The sequence below is a fragment of the Chaetomium tenue genome (genome assembly GCF_020726465.1).
Source record: "Chaetomium tenue strain MPI-SDFR-AT-0079 chromosome Unknown F5144scaffold_4, whole genome shotgun sequence".
Taxonomy (NCBI): Eukaryota; Fungi; Ascomycota; class Sordariomycetes; order Sordariales; family Chaetomiaceae; genus Chaetomium; species Chaetomium tenue.
In genome coordinates, this window is record NW_027117332.1 from 1,948,544 (window position 1) to 1,966,372 (window position 17,829).

The window sequence follows — 17,829 nt, forward strand, 5'->3', positions numbered from 1 at the left end:
TTCATCATCTGCTATCAAAAGGGGCGAATACAAAAACTAGTTTTCGGATTCTGTGCCGAATTGATTACAATACTAATACTCGAACCCTGTCTCTAAGCTGCCATCTATCCCATTTCGTTCCGATCCATCCCATCCCAAACCCCAAAACCAAAACCATGCAATGTTACAAAGTACATATCCGATTCACCTTCCAAATGCTTCCCCATCCATGATCGAACGCAACGCGATCACCCAAATTTAACTAAACCAAACCAACCTAATACATTCCTCTGACAACCCCCTTTCTACCCACACCCCAAAACAGCACAGCAACCCAACAACCCAACAACCCCTTCATCGAAAAATAAATCAAATCTCTCAAGTACTCCCCAAAATACTCGAATACGCATCCTCCACCTCGCCCGCCAGCTCCAGCAGCGCCACGATGACGATCTGGTGCGTCAGGTTGGGCAGCCGGTCGCGGTTGAGGCCGATCCACTCGAGCGGCGGCGTGGCCTCGCCCATGTCGCGCAGCTGCGGCGTCTCGATGACAGGCGGCTCGAGCGCCTCGTACTCGTACCCGGACTGCGGCACCTTGACCTCGGCCGTGATCTTGTTGGTTCGCTCGTCCTGTTGTTTTTTGTCTTGTTCCTTTTTGTCCTTGTCTTCGTCGGCGGCGGTGGTTGTTGTTGTTGTCGCTGTGGTTGAGGAGGAGGCGGTGCCAGAGCCGGGGAGCACCCCGGTGACTCTGATGGCCGTCACGTTGGGCAGCTCTCTGCCCCAGGTCTGGGCGAGGGTCTTGGAGTGGTTGGCCCACATGCCGCGGATGTAGCTGATGCGGCTGTAGTTCCAACCGACCTCGACCTTGCCCTCGAATGCGCTCTTGAAGATGTACTGGATGCGCTTCGACTCTGGCAGCTGCCAAGTCTGCATGACGGCCTCGACCTGCGGCACCTTGAGGATCGTCCCGCCGCGGGAGCCCGTCGCGCTCCGCACCACGTCTTCGACCGATAGCTCGCTGACCGACCTGGGCGCCCCGCTCTCCGCCCGGACCCCCGCGAGTCCTATGCGCAGCTGGCCGAGCGTGAGACCTAGGATGCTGTGGATGCGGCCGTCGTCCTCGACCGAGGCAGCGAAGCGGGCTTGGGCGTTGAGCGCCTCCATCTTGAAGACTTGATGGTCTGAGAAGGAGCCGGGGAATATGCCCAGATTAAGGGCTCTGAGAGTAACAACGACGTCCGTATCGAGCGAGATGGGCGATTTGAGGGTTGCGTCGTCACTCGTCGGTTTCGGGATGCTCAGGCGCTGCATCACGCCCGGGGGAGCCGAAACTGACTTGCGCTGCATATAGCGTTCGATCTCCTTGAGGGAGACCTCAAAATTCGCTTTGCGCTCTTGAACCAGTCGCTGGAAAGCTTGGTATAGCGAGATGGCCTGGGCCGCAGAGGTCGTTGTGCCGAATACCTGGACAGCCTCACCGTCAAAGTTGGCCATTAGCCGATCTCCGCCCCCGTCTCTGCTGCGGCGGACGTTGTACATGAGGAACCCCAGTGAGGTGATATCTGCAACGAGGAAAGCCTGGTAATCGAAAGCAGCCTTCACCCTGAACTGGCTGAACGTAACAGATGCTTGTATCAGAGGCGTCTCGCTGAGCGCTTGTTCCCGCTCCGGCCACTCTATCGCTGTCCGCAGCTTGAAATCATTGAGTGTGATGAACCCGCTCATCCTGCCGGTACTTTCAATGCCGATCATGCTGAAACCGAGACACAGGTTCTGCTTCCAGTCTGATGTCTTCTTTGAAGAGACCCAGAAGTCGTTGATGGAGAATGTCGACCGCCCCAGCGCCTGACCAAGGTCCACGACAATCTTCAGCGCCGAGATGGAAATGCTGGCCGTCCAAGGAAAAGCGGCTGTCGCGGCGACCTGCTGGTAGCGCTGCACAAGATGCCCTTGGGATGTTTCCGTGACAAGTTTTGCCACTGGCCCAGCCGAGGGGTCCACGATCTTGCGCGGTAGCCAGATCTCGCGGAAGAGCAGGAAGTCCTGCAGCTGCTTCGCGTTGATTGACACCTCCATAGGACTGACCTTGAGAATCGCTGACACACCGCTGGTGCCGCTCAGATGCTTGCTGTTCAGGAATGAGAGAACGATCGACTGCACCCTAAAGCTGCCAGTGGATTCTCTCGAATAGACATGCTGCACCGACGCCTGCAGGCTCGTGAAGGCGCCCGAGATGGCGAAGAAGTTGCCCTGCTCCATCGACCGAACAGTGTTGGCCGTAAAGTAGACATCCTCAAAACTAGCCGTGGCCGCTACCCGCGCAATAGGCTGGCAGCTTAGCGAGAACTCTTGCTTGCAGATGCGCAGCCCCAGGTTGAGCTTCATGCGGCCGAGAACAGCCGTGGGGTCCGCAGTGAGGATGCTATCCTCCTCTGGGAGTTTGGGCTTGGCTGCAGTCTCTCGCACTTGTGTGACTGGTTTGCTGTTTTTGGCGTCGCGACTGCTCACCACCTTTTTGATGTTGTTGCTGATGTCTACAACGAGTGGGACCACGGACGGATACAAGATATTGCTCGAGGCATCAATCTTGACCTCGGCATGGAGTGATGGGTCGTCCTTTCCGTTGTCCGTAAACTCTAGTTTCCAGGCGAGGCCCGGCGATCTCAAGGTTGTGCTGTCGGTTATTTCGTCCGAACCCGGTTGCCCCTGTTTTCCAGCGCTGGACGGCCGTGCTGGTTTCGTGGCCGAGACTAGGTCCGCGGGGACCTTTTTACCCGTGAGATGCACTACGGCTCCAGCAAAATCGGCGTCCACGAGCAAAGATTCGAGTCTCTTTCCGCCGAGGATGTTCTTCCGTGGCGCCTCCTGTGGCTGATCGGCGGCAGCCGGTTCAGGAGCCGTGACGCCCGGGTTCCAGTTTTGGGACGCTTGCTGGATGTTCTTAAAGGACAGGCTGATGGAATCGTTCAGATGGGCTGCTGGTATGATAAAACCCGAGGTGAGCCGCACATCTAGGGGTTTTCCAACTGCCTGGAAAGCCAGGCGGCGGGCATCGGCCGTGGAAACGTAGGCGACGTTGAAAATGACCTCTGGCAGTAGCGCGGAGTTAGGGGACCGAATATTCTTGTCAGACGATGGGTTTGATATCTGGACCTGCAGGTCTTCGATGGTAAGCCTTGCCGAGTTTCTGGTCCGCGTGCCGAGCTCAATTCTCTGGAGTGAGAGCACGAGATCTTCCTTGCCAACGGCCGGCTTTTCGTCCGCTTTGTTGACCAACCAAGCCATTTGGATGTTACAGATCTCGAAGCTGTATGTGATGGAAGACAGGAAAGTGTCGATGATATCAGTCTCCTCTCCCGTTTCTGCGTCGTTAATAGCAATGCGTGGTTTGGATTGTCTGAGCTTCCGCAAGTACCCGAGCTCACGGGAAGTGTCGAGGTCCTTGATTTTGTTGCCCATGTAACCCAGGACATCCACAACGGTGGAGATGGTGTCAGGGGATAGGTTCACCTCAAAGGCGTCACTCTTAACGTGAAAGAACCTCTTGTCCTTGCCGTCCTCGCCGGCCTGTGAGGAGGCTGAGATCAGAGCACCGAAGGCAACATTGCCACACGACTTCATGGCCTCAGCGGTGCCCCTTTGAATCTCGAAAGTAATCCGGCGCAGGTTGACGTTGAATTCCGGATATAACAATACCGGGCCCTGCTGTTCTAGCCGATTTGAGAGTCCAAGGTGGACGCTGCCGAGGGCAAAGGAGATGTGTGCCAGTGCCCCGGTCTCGGATTTCAACGGACTATTTCCAAATACCTCAAGCCCGGCAAGCGTCAGATGGATGGCGTAAGCCATAGTTTTCGGTTTCTTCTCCGTTGGGGCCACAGGCACATGCGGTTCTTCTCCGGTGACTTCCTTGACATGCTCCTGAATCGCTTTGACCTGTTGTTGCAGCTCATCGACGACACTGGAAATTTCAGGTCGGTTTAGAGCCGAGAGTAAACTGTGCACGGCGGATGCATCTAGTTGTATCAACTCGACGGATGCAAAGACAGTCACGGAATGCTCGCCGTGGCCCATATGGCTTCTGATCCGTCCGTTGGTGGGTGGGATTTGCAGAAGCGAGATGCTTCTAGAAACATTATTGACTTTGACTTGCATATCATGAGAATTCTCCTTGATGTCAAAATCGAAAATGATCTCTCGGCCGAAGTTAGCTGCCATGGCTGCTCTAGAAACAGTCCCATGGACCGTGTAAGTAAGGGAGGGCAGAAGGGGCAGGCTGATGGTGTACTGGTCCATGAACAGCGCTACGTTGACTCTGAAGGCGGATAGGCGATCCGCGAGCTTTTTGGAAGACGAGACAGGTCGGGAAGAAGAGGGGAGCTGGTCCTTCAGCCTGTATAGCTGCGCAAACTCGTCCCTGACCAAGAGATCAAAGACCTCTGCCAAAGTGATGGGATCCTGCCTGACAATCAGATTAAGATATTGATTGCTAGCTGCCGCCTTGATGGTATGGGAGTCGGTTGTCTGATTAGCCCGCAGTTCGTGTGAAACGAGGACGCTGGGCTTGTTTAGGATCAGCTTCGCGAGCTTCTGGTGGTTGCTTCGGAGGCTTGTGGTAGCAGAGTCGCAGTTGAGAATAAGGTTTGTGTCCGTCGTGTTGTTGGGCCCCTTTTGGACGAGTACCGACGTCTGAGCTCCGTGAATGAATGACGACGAGTAAATATTGACGGCTTCTAGGAGCAGCGACCCGTGACCAAGGGATAGGACACAGTGGATCGTGCCGTCTGATGGTTGTTTTGATGTAGCCAAGGCTTTGGTATCCGGAGACTTGGTCGGAGGTTGAACGGATGCCCGAGATTGCATGTTCTTTGCCAGCCTCAGGATATTGTCTGCTAGCTCGCACAATTCCCAGTTCAAATTAATGGAGGCATCCTCGCAGGAGACATTCAGGATAGTCGAAGAGCCAGCAATCCCACCGATGCTGTCCTTTTGCTTAGTTTCCGTGGCCGGCTTGCTCTGGAATCTTGTAGTGAGGTCCACCAGAGTGATTTCATTCTGCTTCGGTCCGGGATTGAGAGCAAGCAGGAAATGCTTGACCTTCACGACAGCAAGAGTCGGTTTTTCTTGGGCCGCAGGGGTGGGGCCGTCAGCCGACTGCCCAAATACCACACCGAGAAGCATACTCTCCTCGATATTGTTCAAGTCCCAGCTCCTCCATTCTTGAAAGGCCGCGATCACTTCGTGCCTCAATTCCGCTGCTGGGTTGGTGACTGGGACAAGGGAGCCGAGCTTGATCTGCTCTACTTCGGGTGGCCCCAGGACCGTCCACATCTGCCGAAGACGCATGGCTAGCTTCCAAGAGTCAAAGGTCCGCAGATGCTGAGGTGCGGAACGCAGGATCGCAGAAGGACGTATCAAGAAAGATGGATCGGGGACTTCTTGGCCCGCGGCGACAAGGCGGTGCACCAAACCTCGTACCATCATCTTCTCTTGTGATGATACTTTAGAGAAGAGCTCGTCGAGATCGGACACCAAGACGCCTGTGCGGTGAACCAACGACGCCAGGTAGTCGATCTTTCCGGATGATGTGCTGCCATGAATACCGCCAATTTCCGCATCAAAGTATGTGACATCTTTGTTACCCAGGGAAGCTAGCACACTCTCAACCCGGATAAGAGCGTCAGCTTGGGGGCTATCCGTGCCACGGAGCCTCTCGGCAGCCGAGACCTCTATCGAGTCCAGTCTCAAGTGAAATGAGTTGCGAGACGCTTTTGACCGCGGCTTGAAAGCATCCTGCCAAGTGGTATGAGACCGGGATGTGAAGGAAAGTTTTGTGAGTGAGACATCGTATTGGTCCTGCTCGTCGGCGGCCTGGTTCACAGAGTCTACTTCGGGAGAATTGATGAGCCGGAAGTTGAGGTGTGGCAGTTTAACCAGCAAGTCGTTAACCCGACCCTTCATTTTCTGGTCCTTTTGCGCATCGAAGATCTCTTTCATCGAGTCGATCTGCAGGGAGTCGAGGACGTCGTCAGGATCCGTTTGTTGGAGAGACGAAAGCAAGCTTGCCACATATCGCAAAGACGTAGGGTTGCAAAACGCGGTTAGGCCTGCCGGCAGTTCGAGAATGACACTGGAATAGGCGAAGTCTTCATTGAAAAAATTCGGATCAACGTCCTCCAGTTCGAAGCTGATTGAATTTGGGTCAGCCGAGTCGCCATCTTTTTCTTCGATGCTCTGCATCATGGCTTCACCATGGCTGGGTTTGATGTTCTCAAGCGGGAAGTAAGGCGCGAAATATTGGCTCGAGAAAGCAACAGTATTGTGACCGGCATCCGGCTGCTCATTTTGTTCTCCGGGCATACTGTAGAAGGCAGAATGGCGAGTGGATGGAGAAAGTTCTCGGCCTTGCGCAAGCAAGTTGCGTTCCTCGCCAAAGCGAGCATTCAAAGAAGAATGGTAGTTGTGACGTTCAGGAAATTTCCCTTTCCTACTCGATCGCCCCGATGTAAAAGGCTTGAGTACACTGCTCTGTGCCGAACTAGAAACGGACAAAAACGACGATTTATGGCGCAGGCCGCGTGGCGGCCTCGAGCTCGTCTTGGACCGTAGGGACGTCCCATCGCCCTTGGAATTCTCCGAGAAAACCGGCATGGGCACCGGTGGTACACTCTGGGCAGGGGGGTCGACAATATCAGGAATGAAATCGTCATCCGCAAGGTTTGAGAGGACGAGAAACGGGGTTCTGTTTGTCCTCTGGTCGTGCTTACGAACAAGATCTTGCTGAAGCTTCCTTTCCCCTGAGAAGTCCGCCTTGCGCCCAATGATGGCAACCCGCACGCTGGTCTCTACTAGCGCGTCCGCCTCCACATCGTGCTGAGAGCGCGCTCTGTGCCTGGTCGCCAACTCTGCGTTCAAACAAGATAGCTTGATGTCCGGGATGTTGATGTTTGCTCTCCTGGAATAATGGGACCGCGCCCAGTCGTTATAATTCACGTCGATTGTCCCAGTTGAGAAGAGAAACGCAGCTTCTTCAACGTGGAGCCATAGGCGGACCGAATGGACGAAAACGCGAAGGAAAGTGACATCGTAAACAACGACCGAAGAAAAAGGCACTAGGGCATTTTCATCATCGTCAAACGTGAATGCAAAGGCCTTGCCTGCGCCGGTGAGGGTCGTCAAGAACTCTGTGGTGCATTCGCCCGTGATGGCGCCCAGCGATAGATCCCAATTGCACATGTAGGTTGGCTCTGCCGGAGGAAGGCCAAAGAGGCGATGGCCATAAACATTGAGGCCATCCATGAACATCTGCGTGCTCGATGTTGCGCTGATTGGGGTTTCTGCGCCGGCTTCAGTGTTGCCCAGCGAGAGGTTCAGCGGGGCCACCACCAAGTCCAAGTCCATGTAGTAGTTGGTGAAACGCAAATCGAGACACAGACTTGCAGTATCGATCTGTATGTGGCGGTTGGAGGAGTAAAGATTGGCTGGAAGCAGAACCTTTGGATCGTCGGCCCTGATGCTGAGGATGACATCCAAGTCATTCGACTTCTTAGGTGGTGGCTTGTTGGCAAGCTCGGCATTCGGATCGTTCTCCTTCAGGCGCAGCATCTCCTGGTATTCCTCCATTGTCCTGAAATGGAGGTCGTCGCCAAAGTAGTTGTCCTTGACCATGAGGCAGTAGCGGATGGTGAAACCATGGAGGTTTGCCGTCGGCGACTGCCCACTAATGTTCAGGACCAGGGTGTCGGTGTTTGCAGGCGAGGTGGTCGCATTATAATGGTAGGCGCCCTGAATAGCCAGACTCTCGAGCCGCCCAACTTCCTTGGAGGTGAGGAACTGTGCATATGTGTTCCACGGCGGCAAGTGAAGGTCGATCACAGCAGTGTCGGCACGGATGTCGAAGGGAATGGCATTTTCGCTTGGTCTGTATTGGTCAATTGGGATGCATGTTTCGCATCTGAGAAGCGGACTAGAGATGATGAGGTATGTGTTATCTTCCAAGTCGGTCGGATTGTTGACAATGTTTGCATCGTTGAGGTTGAGGAAAAGCCGGACATCCTGGAGCTGGAGATTGAGATGGTACTTGAAAGGAGTGAAGACCAAATAGTCGGTTAGTGGCCCACTCGTCCAGTCGTCCACGAGATCGATTAGGAGGAAGATATGATCTCGCAAGATGTAAAGCTCCAGGTCGTCGGCGTTGATATTGAAGTACCATTGACGAAGAGCGTTCCAACTCAGCGGCGTAGACAAATCACAGGATATCCTGTGTCGGTTGGATCTCAAGAGAAGCTCGTGGTTGATGCTGGTTGTCACTTCGGTGCTGGGCAGGTCCACATCGAGAGTGCTGGTGTACCCGGAGGCGCCGGCAATCATATCCATAGAGTAGGACACAGTCGCGTTGGCAGGAACCTTTAGGTCAAGCCAGCCGCAAGGTCGTTGGTGGAGTTCAGCAGGCGGATCCGACTTCTTAGATCGACGGGCCTTCCGCGTGTCATTACCTCCTGGCTTTGGCGGAGCGGGCTCTTTTCCCTTCCACCTCCAGTTCTTTGATGCCTCTCTTACCGGGACGCGGATGGTCGTGGCGTCGGTGAGCTCAAGATAGAACTTGAATTGCGTTGGCACCCGATATGCACCCGGGGCCAGGGGTCGGGCGGGCACTGCGTCCTTGCAGAGACTAGGGACGAAGATGCGCTGGAGGTCTGCTCGATGCCTGTCTGCCCAGGGACCGTAGTTGACAGAGCCTCCGTTTACGGACAGGGTGATTGCCCAAGCAGGGGGTTCGGCGCCGTTGATATTGGGTGCTTGCTCCAAGATTTTCTCCTGCAACGATACGGCGTTTGGTCTAACTCGGCTCGGCACGTCCCAAAATAGAGTCAAAGACGCCTCGGGGCTATCCAAGAGCGTTGGGACGGCTGCATACTCGGAAGAGGCCCATCGAGACTTTTGGTCTTCAGCATCGTCGGAGAGATATCGCGACAACCCTTGCCATCGGCCAGCCCCAGGTATCTGGCTAGTAGAAGTCCCAATCTCTCTACTAGAGGGGGCCAGCGACTCGACAGATTTATTCCAGAACGGAATCATGTTCCTGAGGCCTTCACGAAGCCTGCGCCTTTGCCAATGGAGAAAAGACCGCCTGGGGCGGGAAAGCGACGCTTGGGCTTGGGCGGCCTGTTTGTCTCGGACGGCCCGGTCGGGTTGCTCTTCTTTGAAATCCATGTTGTCTTTCATTTCAATCACGGGGTTCTTGAATTTGAATCGGAAGTATTGACGATATGGATCGGGCGTCTCGGTCTCGGAGGCATCGATTTCACCTGATAAGGAGGTTGTTTTGACTATTAGAACAGCCTTGGTGTTTTCGTTGCCCATCACCATTGCCGCCTTGTCGCAAGTCAGGTAAATCGGTAGAAGCTGCAGGAGTAACGGTAGGCTAGCATTATTGTCTGCAGCTTCACCATGTTCGGAGCTGGAAGAGCCAGGGCTAGGCGCGGGGTTCCTCTCGACGCTGTTGCCGGCATTGTCATCCGCGGCGCCTAATCCTTCCGCCTTGACTAAGAAGCGAGCCGGGGATGAAGACCTCGCTGGCCCCTGTTGCCGACTCGACTGCCTCCGACGCAACTGGACCGGTTCTGAGGCTGCCGACCCTGGGCCGCCCTGCCCTGGACCCGTATCATGACGGATCTCCGCAGAATCGGTAAGCCCGGAAAGAACAGAATCGTATGCGGGACTCCGGTTGTATATAAACCACTCCAGCCCCCTGAGAGATACCTTGACCCGGCATGGGAGCTTTGCAGAGGGTTCTTCCGTGGCAGCATCTGGGTGCTTTTCACCCCCTTTTCGTTTCCCCACATCCACCTCCCGAACCCTGCGCAGCCAGTACGCCCAGGTAATGTGCCCGTTTTGCACTAAAATCGTCTCGTTGTTGCCGTGGTAGCGAAGACCCGTGAAGAAGATGCGGCCGGCGAGCAAGGATATTTGGAGGGCTTTGATGTCGATGTAGACGCCATACTGGTGCCATGTGTATGTTCTGATTCCCCACGAAACGATGGATGCGAATACGCGGTTAAAGTATAACAGGGAAAATACTGATCTGCTATCAGTCAGTTCGGAAACGGCTATGTGAGGGCGGTCGGATTGGTCGTCGGGTTGGGGGATACTGACAGCACGCCACAAGCAATCAGGACCCCAAGGAACGGCCTGGAAGAAGGAATATGTTAGAAATTGGACATCTTCTTAGGAACTGCATCGGGAGTTGGATCGGAATACATACGGATGGAACTCGATCCCATCGCGCGAGAAAGGGTCGCTGTTCGACATGCTCACCGCGAGCCGGAGCGCTGCTGTTAAGTTCTTTCGTTCTCCCCGAATTCAACCACCACGAACCTCCTAAACCACAAAGAGATGACTTGGGTCGCCCTCCATGCCCCCGTTTGTAGTCGAAGAGGGTAGAAAGAAGAAATTTAATAAAGGCGGTTACTTCATAGTAAATGACGGAGCCAGAGCAGCGGATGCGAGTCCAATTCGTCGAAATTACTTCCCCGTCCGAATTTGAAGTCGCGAACGGGCGCGCGACTGGAGCTCGCGAGCCACTGCAATTGGCGGCGTGCATGGAAGCTTCAGAAGATCAGAGGAAGCTGCAGGGTCAAGGCCCCACTGATATTCTGAACCGTGCGTCTTCAAGTGGGACAAGGCCGGGGGGGACTCGTGGTGGGGCCGGGGAGCTGCGCTGGTACTGAGTGGACAGTCGGCTCCTTCAGAGGGACACCCCCCTGTCCATCCCGCACTCACGATGTTTGGCTTCCCGTCCGGGGGGTGTGTTGGAGTCGTCGTCATCCATTCCACACTGGAGCCTCGTTTTCTCAACGACACGCCCCCGCGCAGCCTAATGACGGCTTTCTGACCAAACCCGGATCTTGGAGTTTTGATGCTCAGTGGCCCCCCAACAAAATGAGGGGAGGCACAGGACAGAAGTTCGAGGCGGCAGCGACCGTGATCGCAGGCGTCGCGTCCCTCGTCGCGACGCTGATGTCCATCGTGTAGGAGACAGCTCTTCTCTTGGTTGACCACTCTATCGTACAAGGTTGCTGACATGCTTGTCCGTCTCTTGGAATAGCTCGATATGGCTGCAAACGTAAGAACAGTCCGATTGGGCCCCAGTGGTTCGCCTACTTATCGCGACTATACTATACAGGAAGAACTACCGGAAGCCCCTATTGCAACGATATGTGGTTCGCATCCTGCTCATGTATGGCCACAAATTTGACCTTTGTATTATCGGCGCGCTGACCCGCACCTAGAATCCCCATATACTCGGTTGCTTCCTGGACTAGCATGGTCTCACGGACAGCGGCCGACTTCCTCAGCCCTATCCGAGATATCTACGAGGTACTGCCTATTTCAATGCCGTGACTGGCCGGTAACTGACTTGCCTAGGCTTTCACCATCTACACCTTCTTCCAGCTGTTGATCAACTACCTCAGCGGTGAACGAGCTCTCATCATCATGACGCACGGCCGGGAGCCGGTTGACCATCTATGGCCGCTCAATCATGCGCTACCGCGCGTAGACATATCCGACCCACACACATTTCTCGCCATAAAGCGTGGTATTCTGCAATACGCGTGGCTGAAGCCGACCCTGTCGCTGGCGGCAATTATCATGAAGGCTACTGGCACATATCAGGAGGGCTATATTGGGCTTAATTCGGGCTATTTCTGGAGCGGCATAATCTACAACATCAGTGTCACCGTCAGTCTCTACTCGCTGGGGCTGTTCTGGGTTTGCATGCACAACGACCTGAAACCCTTCCGGCCGGTCCCCAAATTTCTCTGCGTCAAACTCGTCATCTTTGCCTCGTACTGGCAGGGCTTTTTGCTATCCATCTTGGTCTGGCTGGGCGCCATCCCAGATCAAGTCGAAGGCTACACTCCCGACAATCTGGCCGCGGCCATTCAGGACTTCTTAATCTGCATAGAAATGCCGGCGTTTGCAGTCGCCCACTGGTACGCCTTCTCGTGGCATGATTTTGCGGACAACCGGATCGCTTCGGCCAGGATGCCTGTGCGGTATGCGGCAAGAGATGCTTTTGGAATCCGCGACCTCATTCAAGACTCCAAGGAGACCTTTTCAGGGGACAAATACGGATATCGTATTTTTGACTCCGGAGACAAGATTATGGCCCACGAGGCTTCTCGCTCACGACTAGCTCGGATTAAGGACGGGATGCGGTATGAACGAGGAGGGAAGGGGAAATACTGGATACCAAGGCCGGACGAGATCAACCAAACGACACCCCTCTTGGGGGCCAACGGCGAGCCAAGCAGGAGGAACGGGTCCCTGTCACCACACACCAACAGCCATGAGGAGCCGATACTTGATCCCAGCGAGGAGCTTCTATACGAAAATGCGAGGAAGCTTGAGTACGGAGACTGGAACGTGAGTGGCCAACTGTCTTTCGTCGCTAGCTCTGGTGAACTAATAACATGCCCATAGTACCCTGTCATCACAGCCAGTGAGCCTGCGAGCGTGCGGTATATGTCGCCACACCCCAGCCTTTATCAAAACACGCCCACCGGGAGCTTTTATCAGCGCGCCTCGTCGAGCTCAGTTCCGACCCTGAATCCAGATGCCCCTCTAGAGAGGCGGAAAAAGCAGGCGCCAGAGGGGCCCCAGGCGGGCGCCGGGGATAAGAAGGGCAAGAAGAAGGCGCTCGCTGAAGCCCAAACCCCCGGCTCGACGCACGAAGCAGGCCTGGACCCCCTTGAGATCGCGTATGGTCCCACCATTGGGACACATACAGAGATTACCAAGGACGATTTCGAAGTGGATACGGACAGCGGGCAGCACAAACCTCATCAAGAAACTGCGAGGCCCGCCCGGCAGAGTCACGTCCCACTGGAGGATGATGACCCAACAGGAGATATATCCCGCGACGCGGACGAGCAGGGGGGAGACAGCGGGATGGATCGTAACCCTAGCCCGAAATATGGCGTCGATGGAGAAGATGAGTTTCGGAATGTTTGGGGGAGGTGATAAGTAACGACCTATCCGCTTCGTTTTCACTTCTTTTTTTGCTGAGCGCGGAGTCGTTTGGGGAGGTCATTTGATACCCCGTCAGCCTCCAAGAGGCTATACTTCTGTATATGTACATACATGGATGGATTGAGCATTGCACCGGAGTTGTTGTGGGATTTGTGGTATTATAAACGAGTTATACCGGTATTTTATTTATTTATTCACTGCTGGTAAAGTCTGCTAGCGCCTTCGTACAAGGTATTCGCTCAACACCATTACGTTCCGTCTCAACATTCATGCCATCATGATGTCACAGCGGTAGCCCGTTACCCGCCGATGACACATTTGGAACACCCTTCCCCAGCGTCGGAACAACTTTTCGTTGATGCGGCGTGTTTTGATGTTGCCAGTTTGGTCACCTGGCCGATCGAAACGGGCTTCATATGACCATGTTTAGATGCTCACTTTGGCCACCCGTCCGAAAACTGGAGCTAAGTCTAGCACGCCGAATGGCTCATCGCTTCCATGTGTTTTTCTCATTCGTCGCCTTAAACAACGGCCTAGCATCTACCTGGTAAAAAGAGGGGCCAATGCTTGACCTAATACCTTACGTCAACTGTACATAGGTACATACAAGCAGAAGAGAGGGCCCAAGCTCCAGGCGTTCGCAGAGAGCTGATTGCAGTCCGCAGAGAGCTGATTGCAGTCCGCAGAGAGCTGATTGCAGTCCGCAGCTCTGCCCTATAAAAACGGCTCTGGCCGCCCCGTTCCTGCTTTCCTCATCAGGTGCATTCCATCCATATCTCACACCCACACACACACAACTGCTTTCCAGCAAAGCTCAAGCATCTGCAGAATCAAAGTAAGTACATTGTTCCACAAAACTCTTCACTACCTACCCGCCAGGTGCGGGGTTCCTTTCTGCCCGGATTAAGTGAGGAGGGGCAAAACAGGGCTTGACCCTCGGCCGCCCAGTTGTAACAGCCGGCGCACAACAGGGGGCCAATGGAGGGGCCGCAGATCGATATCGCATTGCCCCACCATTTCTTTACCCCTCCTTCCTCCCCACTCTGATCACTTTTTTCCTCCCTCACAACCGCAATTTTAAAGGCTCGGAACAGCTGGCTTTTCCACTTCCACTGCCCTCCGTGCCTTTCCCTTCACCAGTCTCCTCCCGTTTATTGCTATCGGTCGAGGGCTGAGAGCTGATCCACTAAGCAGGACTCCGGGATCCCTGTCACATCTCTTAGGCCCGCCCAACTTTTAGCTAACCGACTTGACCTGGGGAAGAAAAAAATTCTCTCCTCTCTGGAGATTCTTCACCAGACATCCAACAAACCCATTTTAGCAGGTATCCTTCAATACCGCCAAGATGGTGAAGTAAGTCCTGCTTCGAGCTCCCCTTGTCCACATCCTCGATCGAACTCCATTGTCGCGCATTTGCATCTTTTGCGATGCGCGTCTTTGGCCTTCACTACCCCGCCCCGGAGATAAGACAGCCACCCGGTGGTGGCCAATGTCGAGGGCAAAGATGCTGACCATGGCGCCCCAACAGCTTCACGATCGATGAGATCCGTCAATTGATGGGTGAGTCCGCGCAGGCCGACTGGCACATGCCTCCGGATCCGTTACTGACTCGGCCACAGACAAGCCCACGAACGTGCGCAACATGTCCGTCATTGCGCACGTCGACCACGGCAAGTCCACTCTTACCGACTCCCTGTTGGCCAAGGCCGGTATTATCTCGTCCGGCAAGGCCGGTGAGGCTCGGGCGACAGATACCCGAGCGGACGAACAAGAACGTGGTATCACCATCAAGTCCACGGCCATCTCCCTCTACGGCACCCTTCCCGAGGAGGAAGATCTTAAGGACATTGTTGGCCAGGCTTCGAACGGTAGGTCTTGTTCCGACGGCGCCGGTTTAGGCAAGCGGCAGAATGCTGATACCTGCTGCAGGCAAGGACTTCCTCATCAACCTGATCGACTCGCCCGGTCACGTTGATTTCTCTTCCGAAGTCACTGCTGCTCTCCGTGTCACCGACGGTGCTCTCGTCGTCGTCGACACCGTTGAAGGTGTGTGCGTCCAGACCGAGACCGTGCTTCGTCAGGCTCTCGGTGAGCGCATCAAGCCCGTTGTCATCATCAACAAGGTCGACCGTGCGCTCCTCGAGCTTCAGGTCTCCAAGGAGGATCTCTACCAATCCTTCTCCCGTACCATTGAGTCGGTGAACGTCATTATCTCCACCTACTTCGACAAGGCTCTTGGTGATGTCCAGGTCTACCCTGACCGCGGCACTGTCGCTTTCGGCTCCGGTCTCCACGGCTGGGCCTTCACCATCCGTCAGTTCGCGACCCGGTACGCCAAGAAGTTTGGTGTTGACCGCAACAAGATGATGGAGCGTCTCTGGGTGAGTGATGCGCCGTTTTTGTAGGTCTGGCCAGCTTCATCTAACAAAATGTAGGGCGACAGCTACTTCAACCCTGCCACCAAGAAGTGGTCTAAGTCCGGCACCCACGAGGGCAAGCAGCTCGACCGTGCCTTCTGCCAGTTCATCCTGGACCCTATCTTCAAGATCTTCTCCGCTGTCATGAACTTCAAGAAGGAGGAAACTGCCAGCCTCCTCGAGAAGCTCAACCTTAAGCTTTCACCCGACGACCGTGAGAAGGAGGGCAAGCAGCTCCTCAAGGCTGTCATGAAGACCTTCCTGCCGGCCGCCGACTGCCTGTTGGAGATGATGATTCTCCACCTCCCCTCGCCCGTCACGGCTCAGAAGTACCGTGCCGAGACCCTGTACGAGGGTTCTCCTGATGACGAGGCCTGCGTGGGCATCCGTGACTGCGATGCCAAGGGCCCGCTCATGCTCTACGTCTCCAAGATGGTGCCGACCTCCGATAAGGGCCGTTTCTACGCCTTCGGCCGTGTGTTCTCCGGTACCGTCCGCTCCGGCCTCAAGGTCCGCATCCAGGGCCCCAACTACACCCCGGGCAAGAAGGACGACCTGTTCATCAAGGCCATCCAGCGCACTGTCCTCATGATGGGTGGCAAGGTCGAGCCCATCGACGATATGCCCGCGGGTAACATTGTCGGCCTGGTCGGTATCGACCAGTTCCTGCTCAAGTCCGGTACCCTCACCACCAGCGACACGGCGCACAACATGAAGGTCATGAAATTCTCCGTGTCGCCCGTCGTGCAGCGGTCCGTGCAGGTCAAGAACGCTCAGGATCTTCCCAAGCTTGTCGAAGGTCTCAAGCGTCTGTCCAAGTCGGATCCTTGCGTCCTGACCATGACTAACGAGTCCGGCGAGCACGTTGTTGCCGGTGCTGGCGAACTCCATCTCGAGATTTGCTTGAAGGATCTCGAGGAGGACCACGCTGGTGTCCCTCTCATCATCTCGGACCCCGTCGTCCAGTACCGTGAGACCGTCGCTGGCAAGTCCAGCATGACTGCCCTCTCCAAGTCGCCCAACAAGCACAACCGTCTGTACATGGTTGCTGAGCCGTTGGACGAGGAGGTTTCCAAGGCGATCGAAGATGGCAAGATCACTCCCCGTGACGACTTTAAGGCGCGCGCGCGTATTCTTGCCGATGACTTCGGCTGGGACGTCACCGATGCCCGCAAGATCTGGGCTTTCGGGCCTGACACTAACGGCGCCAACTTGCTCGTTGACCAGACCAAGGCCGTCCAGTACCTCAACGAAATCAAGGACTCTGTCGTTTCCGGTTTCCAATGGGCCACCCGTGAGGGTCCCGTCGCTGAGGAGCCCATGCGCAGCATCCGCTTCAACATCCTTGATGTTACCCTGCACGCCGATGCCATCCACCGTGGTGGTGGTCAGGTCATTCCTACCGCTCGTCGTGTGCTCTACGCTGCCACTCTCCTGGCCGAGCCCGGCCTTCTCGAGCCCGTCTTCTTGGTCGAAATCCAGGTGCCCGAGCAGGCCATGGGTGGTGTCTACGGTGTCCTTACCCGCCGGAGAGGCCACGTCTTCAACGAGGAGCAGCGCCCCGGTACTCCTCTCTTCACCATCAAGGCCTACCTCCCTGTCATGGAGTCTTTCGGCTTCAACGCCGATCTGCGCCAGGGCACCTCCGGCCAAGCCTTCCCCCAGTCCGTCTTCGACCACTGGCAGGTCCTCCCTGGTGGCTCTCCTCTGGATAGCACTAGCAAGGTTGGCCAAATTGTGCAGGAGATGCGCAAGCGCAAGGGTATCAAGGTCGAGGTCCCGGGCGTTGACAACGTAAGTTTTTGTTTGGGTGTTTTCATTCAGCCACAGCTGCTAACGCATTGCCTAGTACTACGACAAGCTTTAAGCGGCGCCTTCCGATCAGCGTGTAAATCGCTGCTTCACGCCCTCAGTGCCATAAGAGCCGAGTCGCTGGGACAAGTTGTATTTCCCAATGGCTGAACGGGCTCAAGGAGCATGAGAGCAAGCAACACAGGAGGGACGATGGTGGTGAAGGGCAACCCACGGAGAGTCACTGGCACCCAAGCTTTATCGCCACATTGATCCCGGCCTATTTGTAGTAACGGAGAAATGATTTATTACGGTTACCCATGTTAACTAGCATTCATTGTTGATGATGTGAAGTGATTGACTAGGTAGTCGTAAAATGTAATGATCTTGCTATGAAGTACTGTTTTATAGTACCATTTCCATATCCGCTTCAAGCCACCCAAGATATCTCCTCATTCATGGGACCTATTCCCTGCGCATCTTCCGTAGATGCTTGGGGGCATCCATGGCATCAACCCCGCTTCATCATACTCATACTGTATACACCACCTCCCAAATCATACATATGTACATACATATCTCGCTCATTCTTTTAGCATCATTATCATCG

The 17,829-nt window shown here is 55.0% G+C and overlaps 3 protein-coding genes across 3 annotated transcripts; 2 read left to right on the top strand and 1 right to left on the bottom strand.

Moving 5' to 3' along the window:
- Positions 1-48: 48 nt before the first annotated feature.
- Positions 49-10,593, bottom strand: F5144DRAFT_532923 (uncharacterized protein). Its single transcript, XM_066786979.1, has 3 exons — positions 10,241-10,593; positions 10,132-10,167; positions 49-10,060 (listed from the first exon to the last, which is right to left on the bottom strand). The coding sequence occupies exons 1-3, from the start codon at positions 10,285-10,287 to the stop codon at positions 358-360; spliced, it is 9,786 nt and encodes a 3,261-aa protein (XP_066643021.1). The 5' UTR covers positions 10,288-10,593; the 3' UTR covers positions 49-357.
- A 505-nt stretch (positions 10,594-11,098) lies between these two features.
- Positions 11,099-13,215, top strand: F5144DRAFT_234714 (organic solute transporter Ostalpha-domain-containing protein). Its single transcript, XM_066783282.1, has 4 exons — positions 11,099-11,215; positions 11,268-11,355; positions 11,404-12,405; positions 12,463-13,215. Exons 2-4 carry the CDS (start codon positions 11,302-11,304, stop codon positions 13,000-13,002), a joined length of 1,596 nt encoding a protein of 531 aa, XP_066643022.1. The 5' UTR covers positions 11,099-11,215; positions 11,268-11,301; the 3' UTR covers positions 13,003-13,215.
- Positions 13,216-13,979: 764 nt separating this feature from the next.
- F5144DRAFT_572437 (P-loop containing nucleoside triphosphate hydrolase protein) lies at positions 13,980-17,630 on the top strand. Its single transcript, XM_066788889.1, has 6 exons — positions 13,980-14,364; positions 14,540-14,571; positions 14,631-14,879; positions 14,941-15,392; positions 15,447-17,222; positions 17,278-17,630. The coding sequence occupies exons 1-6, from the start codon at positions 14,357-14,359 to the stop codon at positions 17,293-17,295; spliced, it is 2,535 nt and encodes an 844-aa protein (XP_066643023.1). The 5' UTR covers positions 13,980-14,356; the 3' UTR covers positions 17,296-17,630.
- The last annotated feature ends 199 nt before the right edge of the window (positions 17,631-17,829 follow it).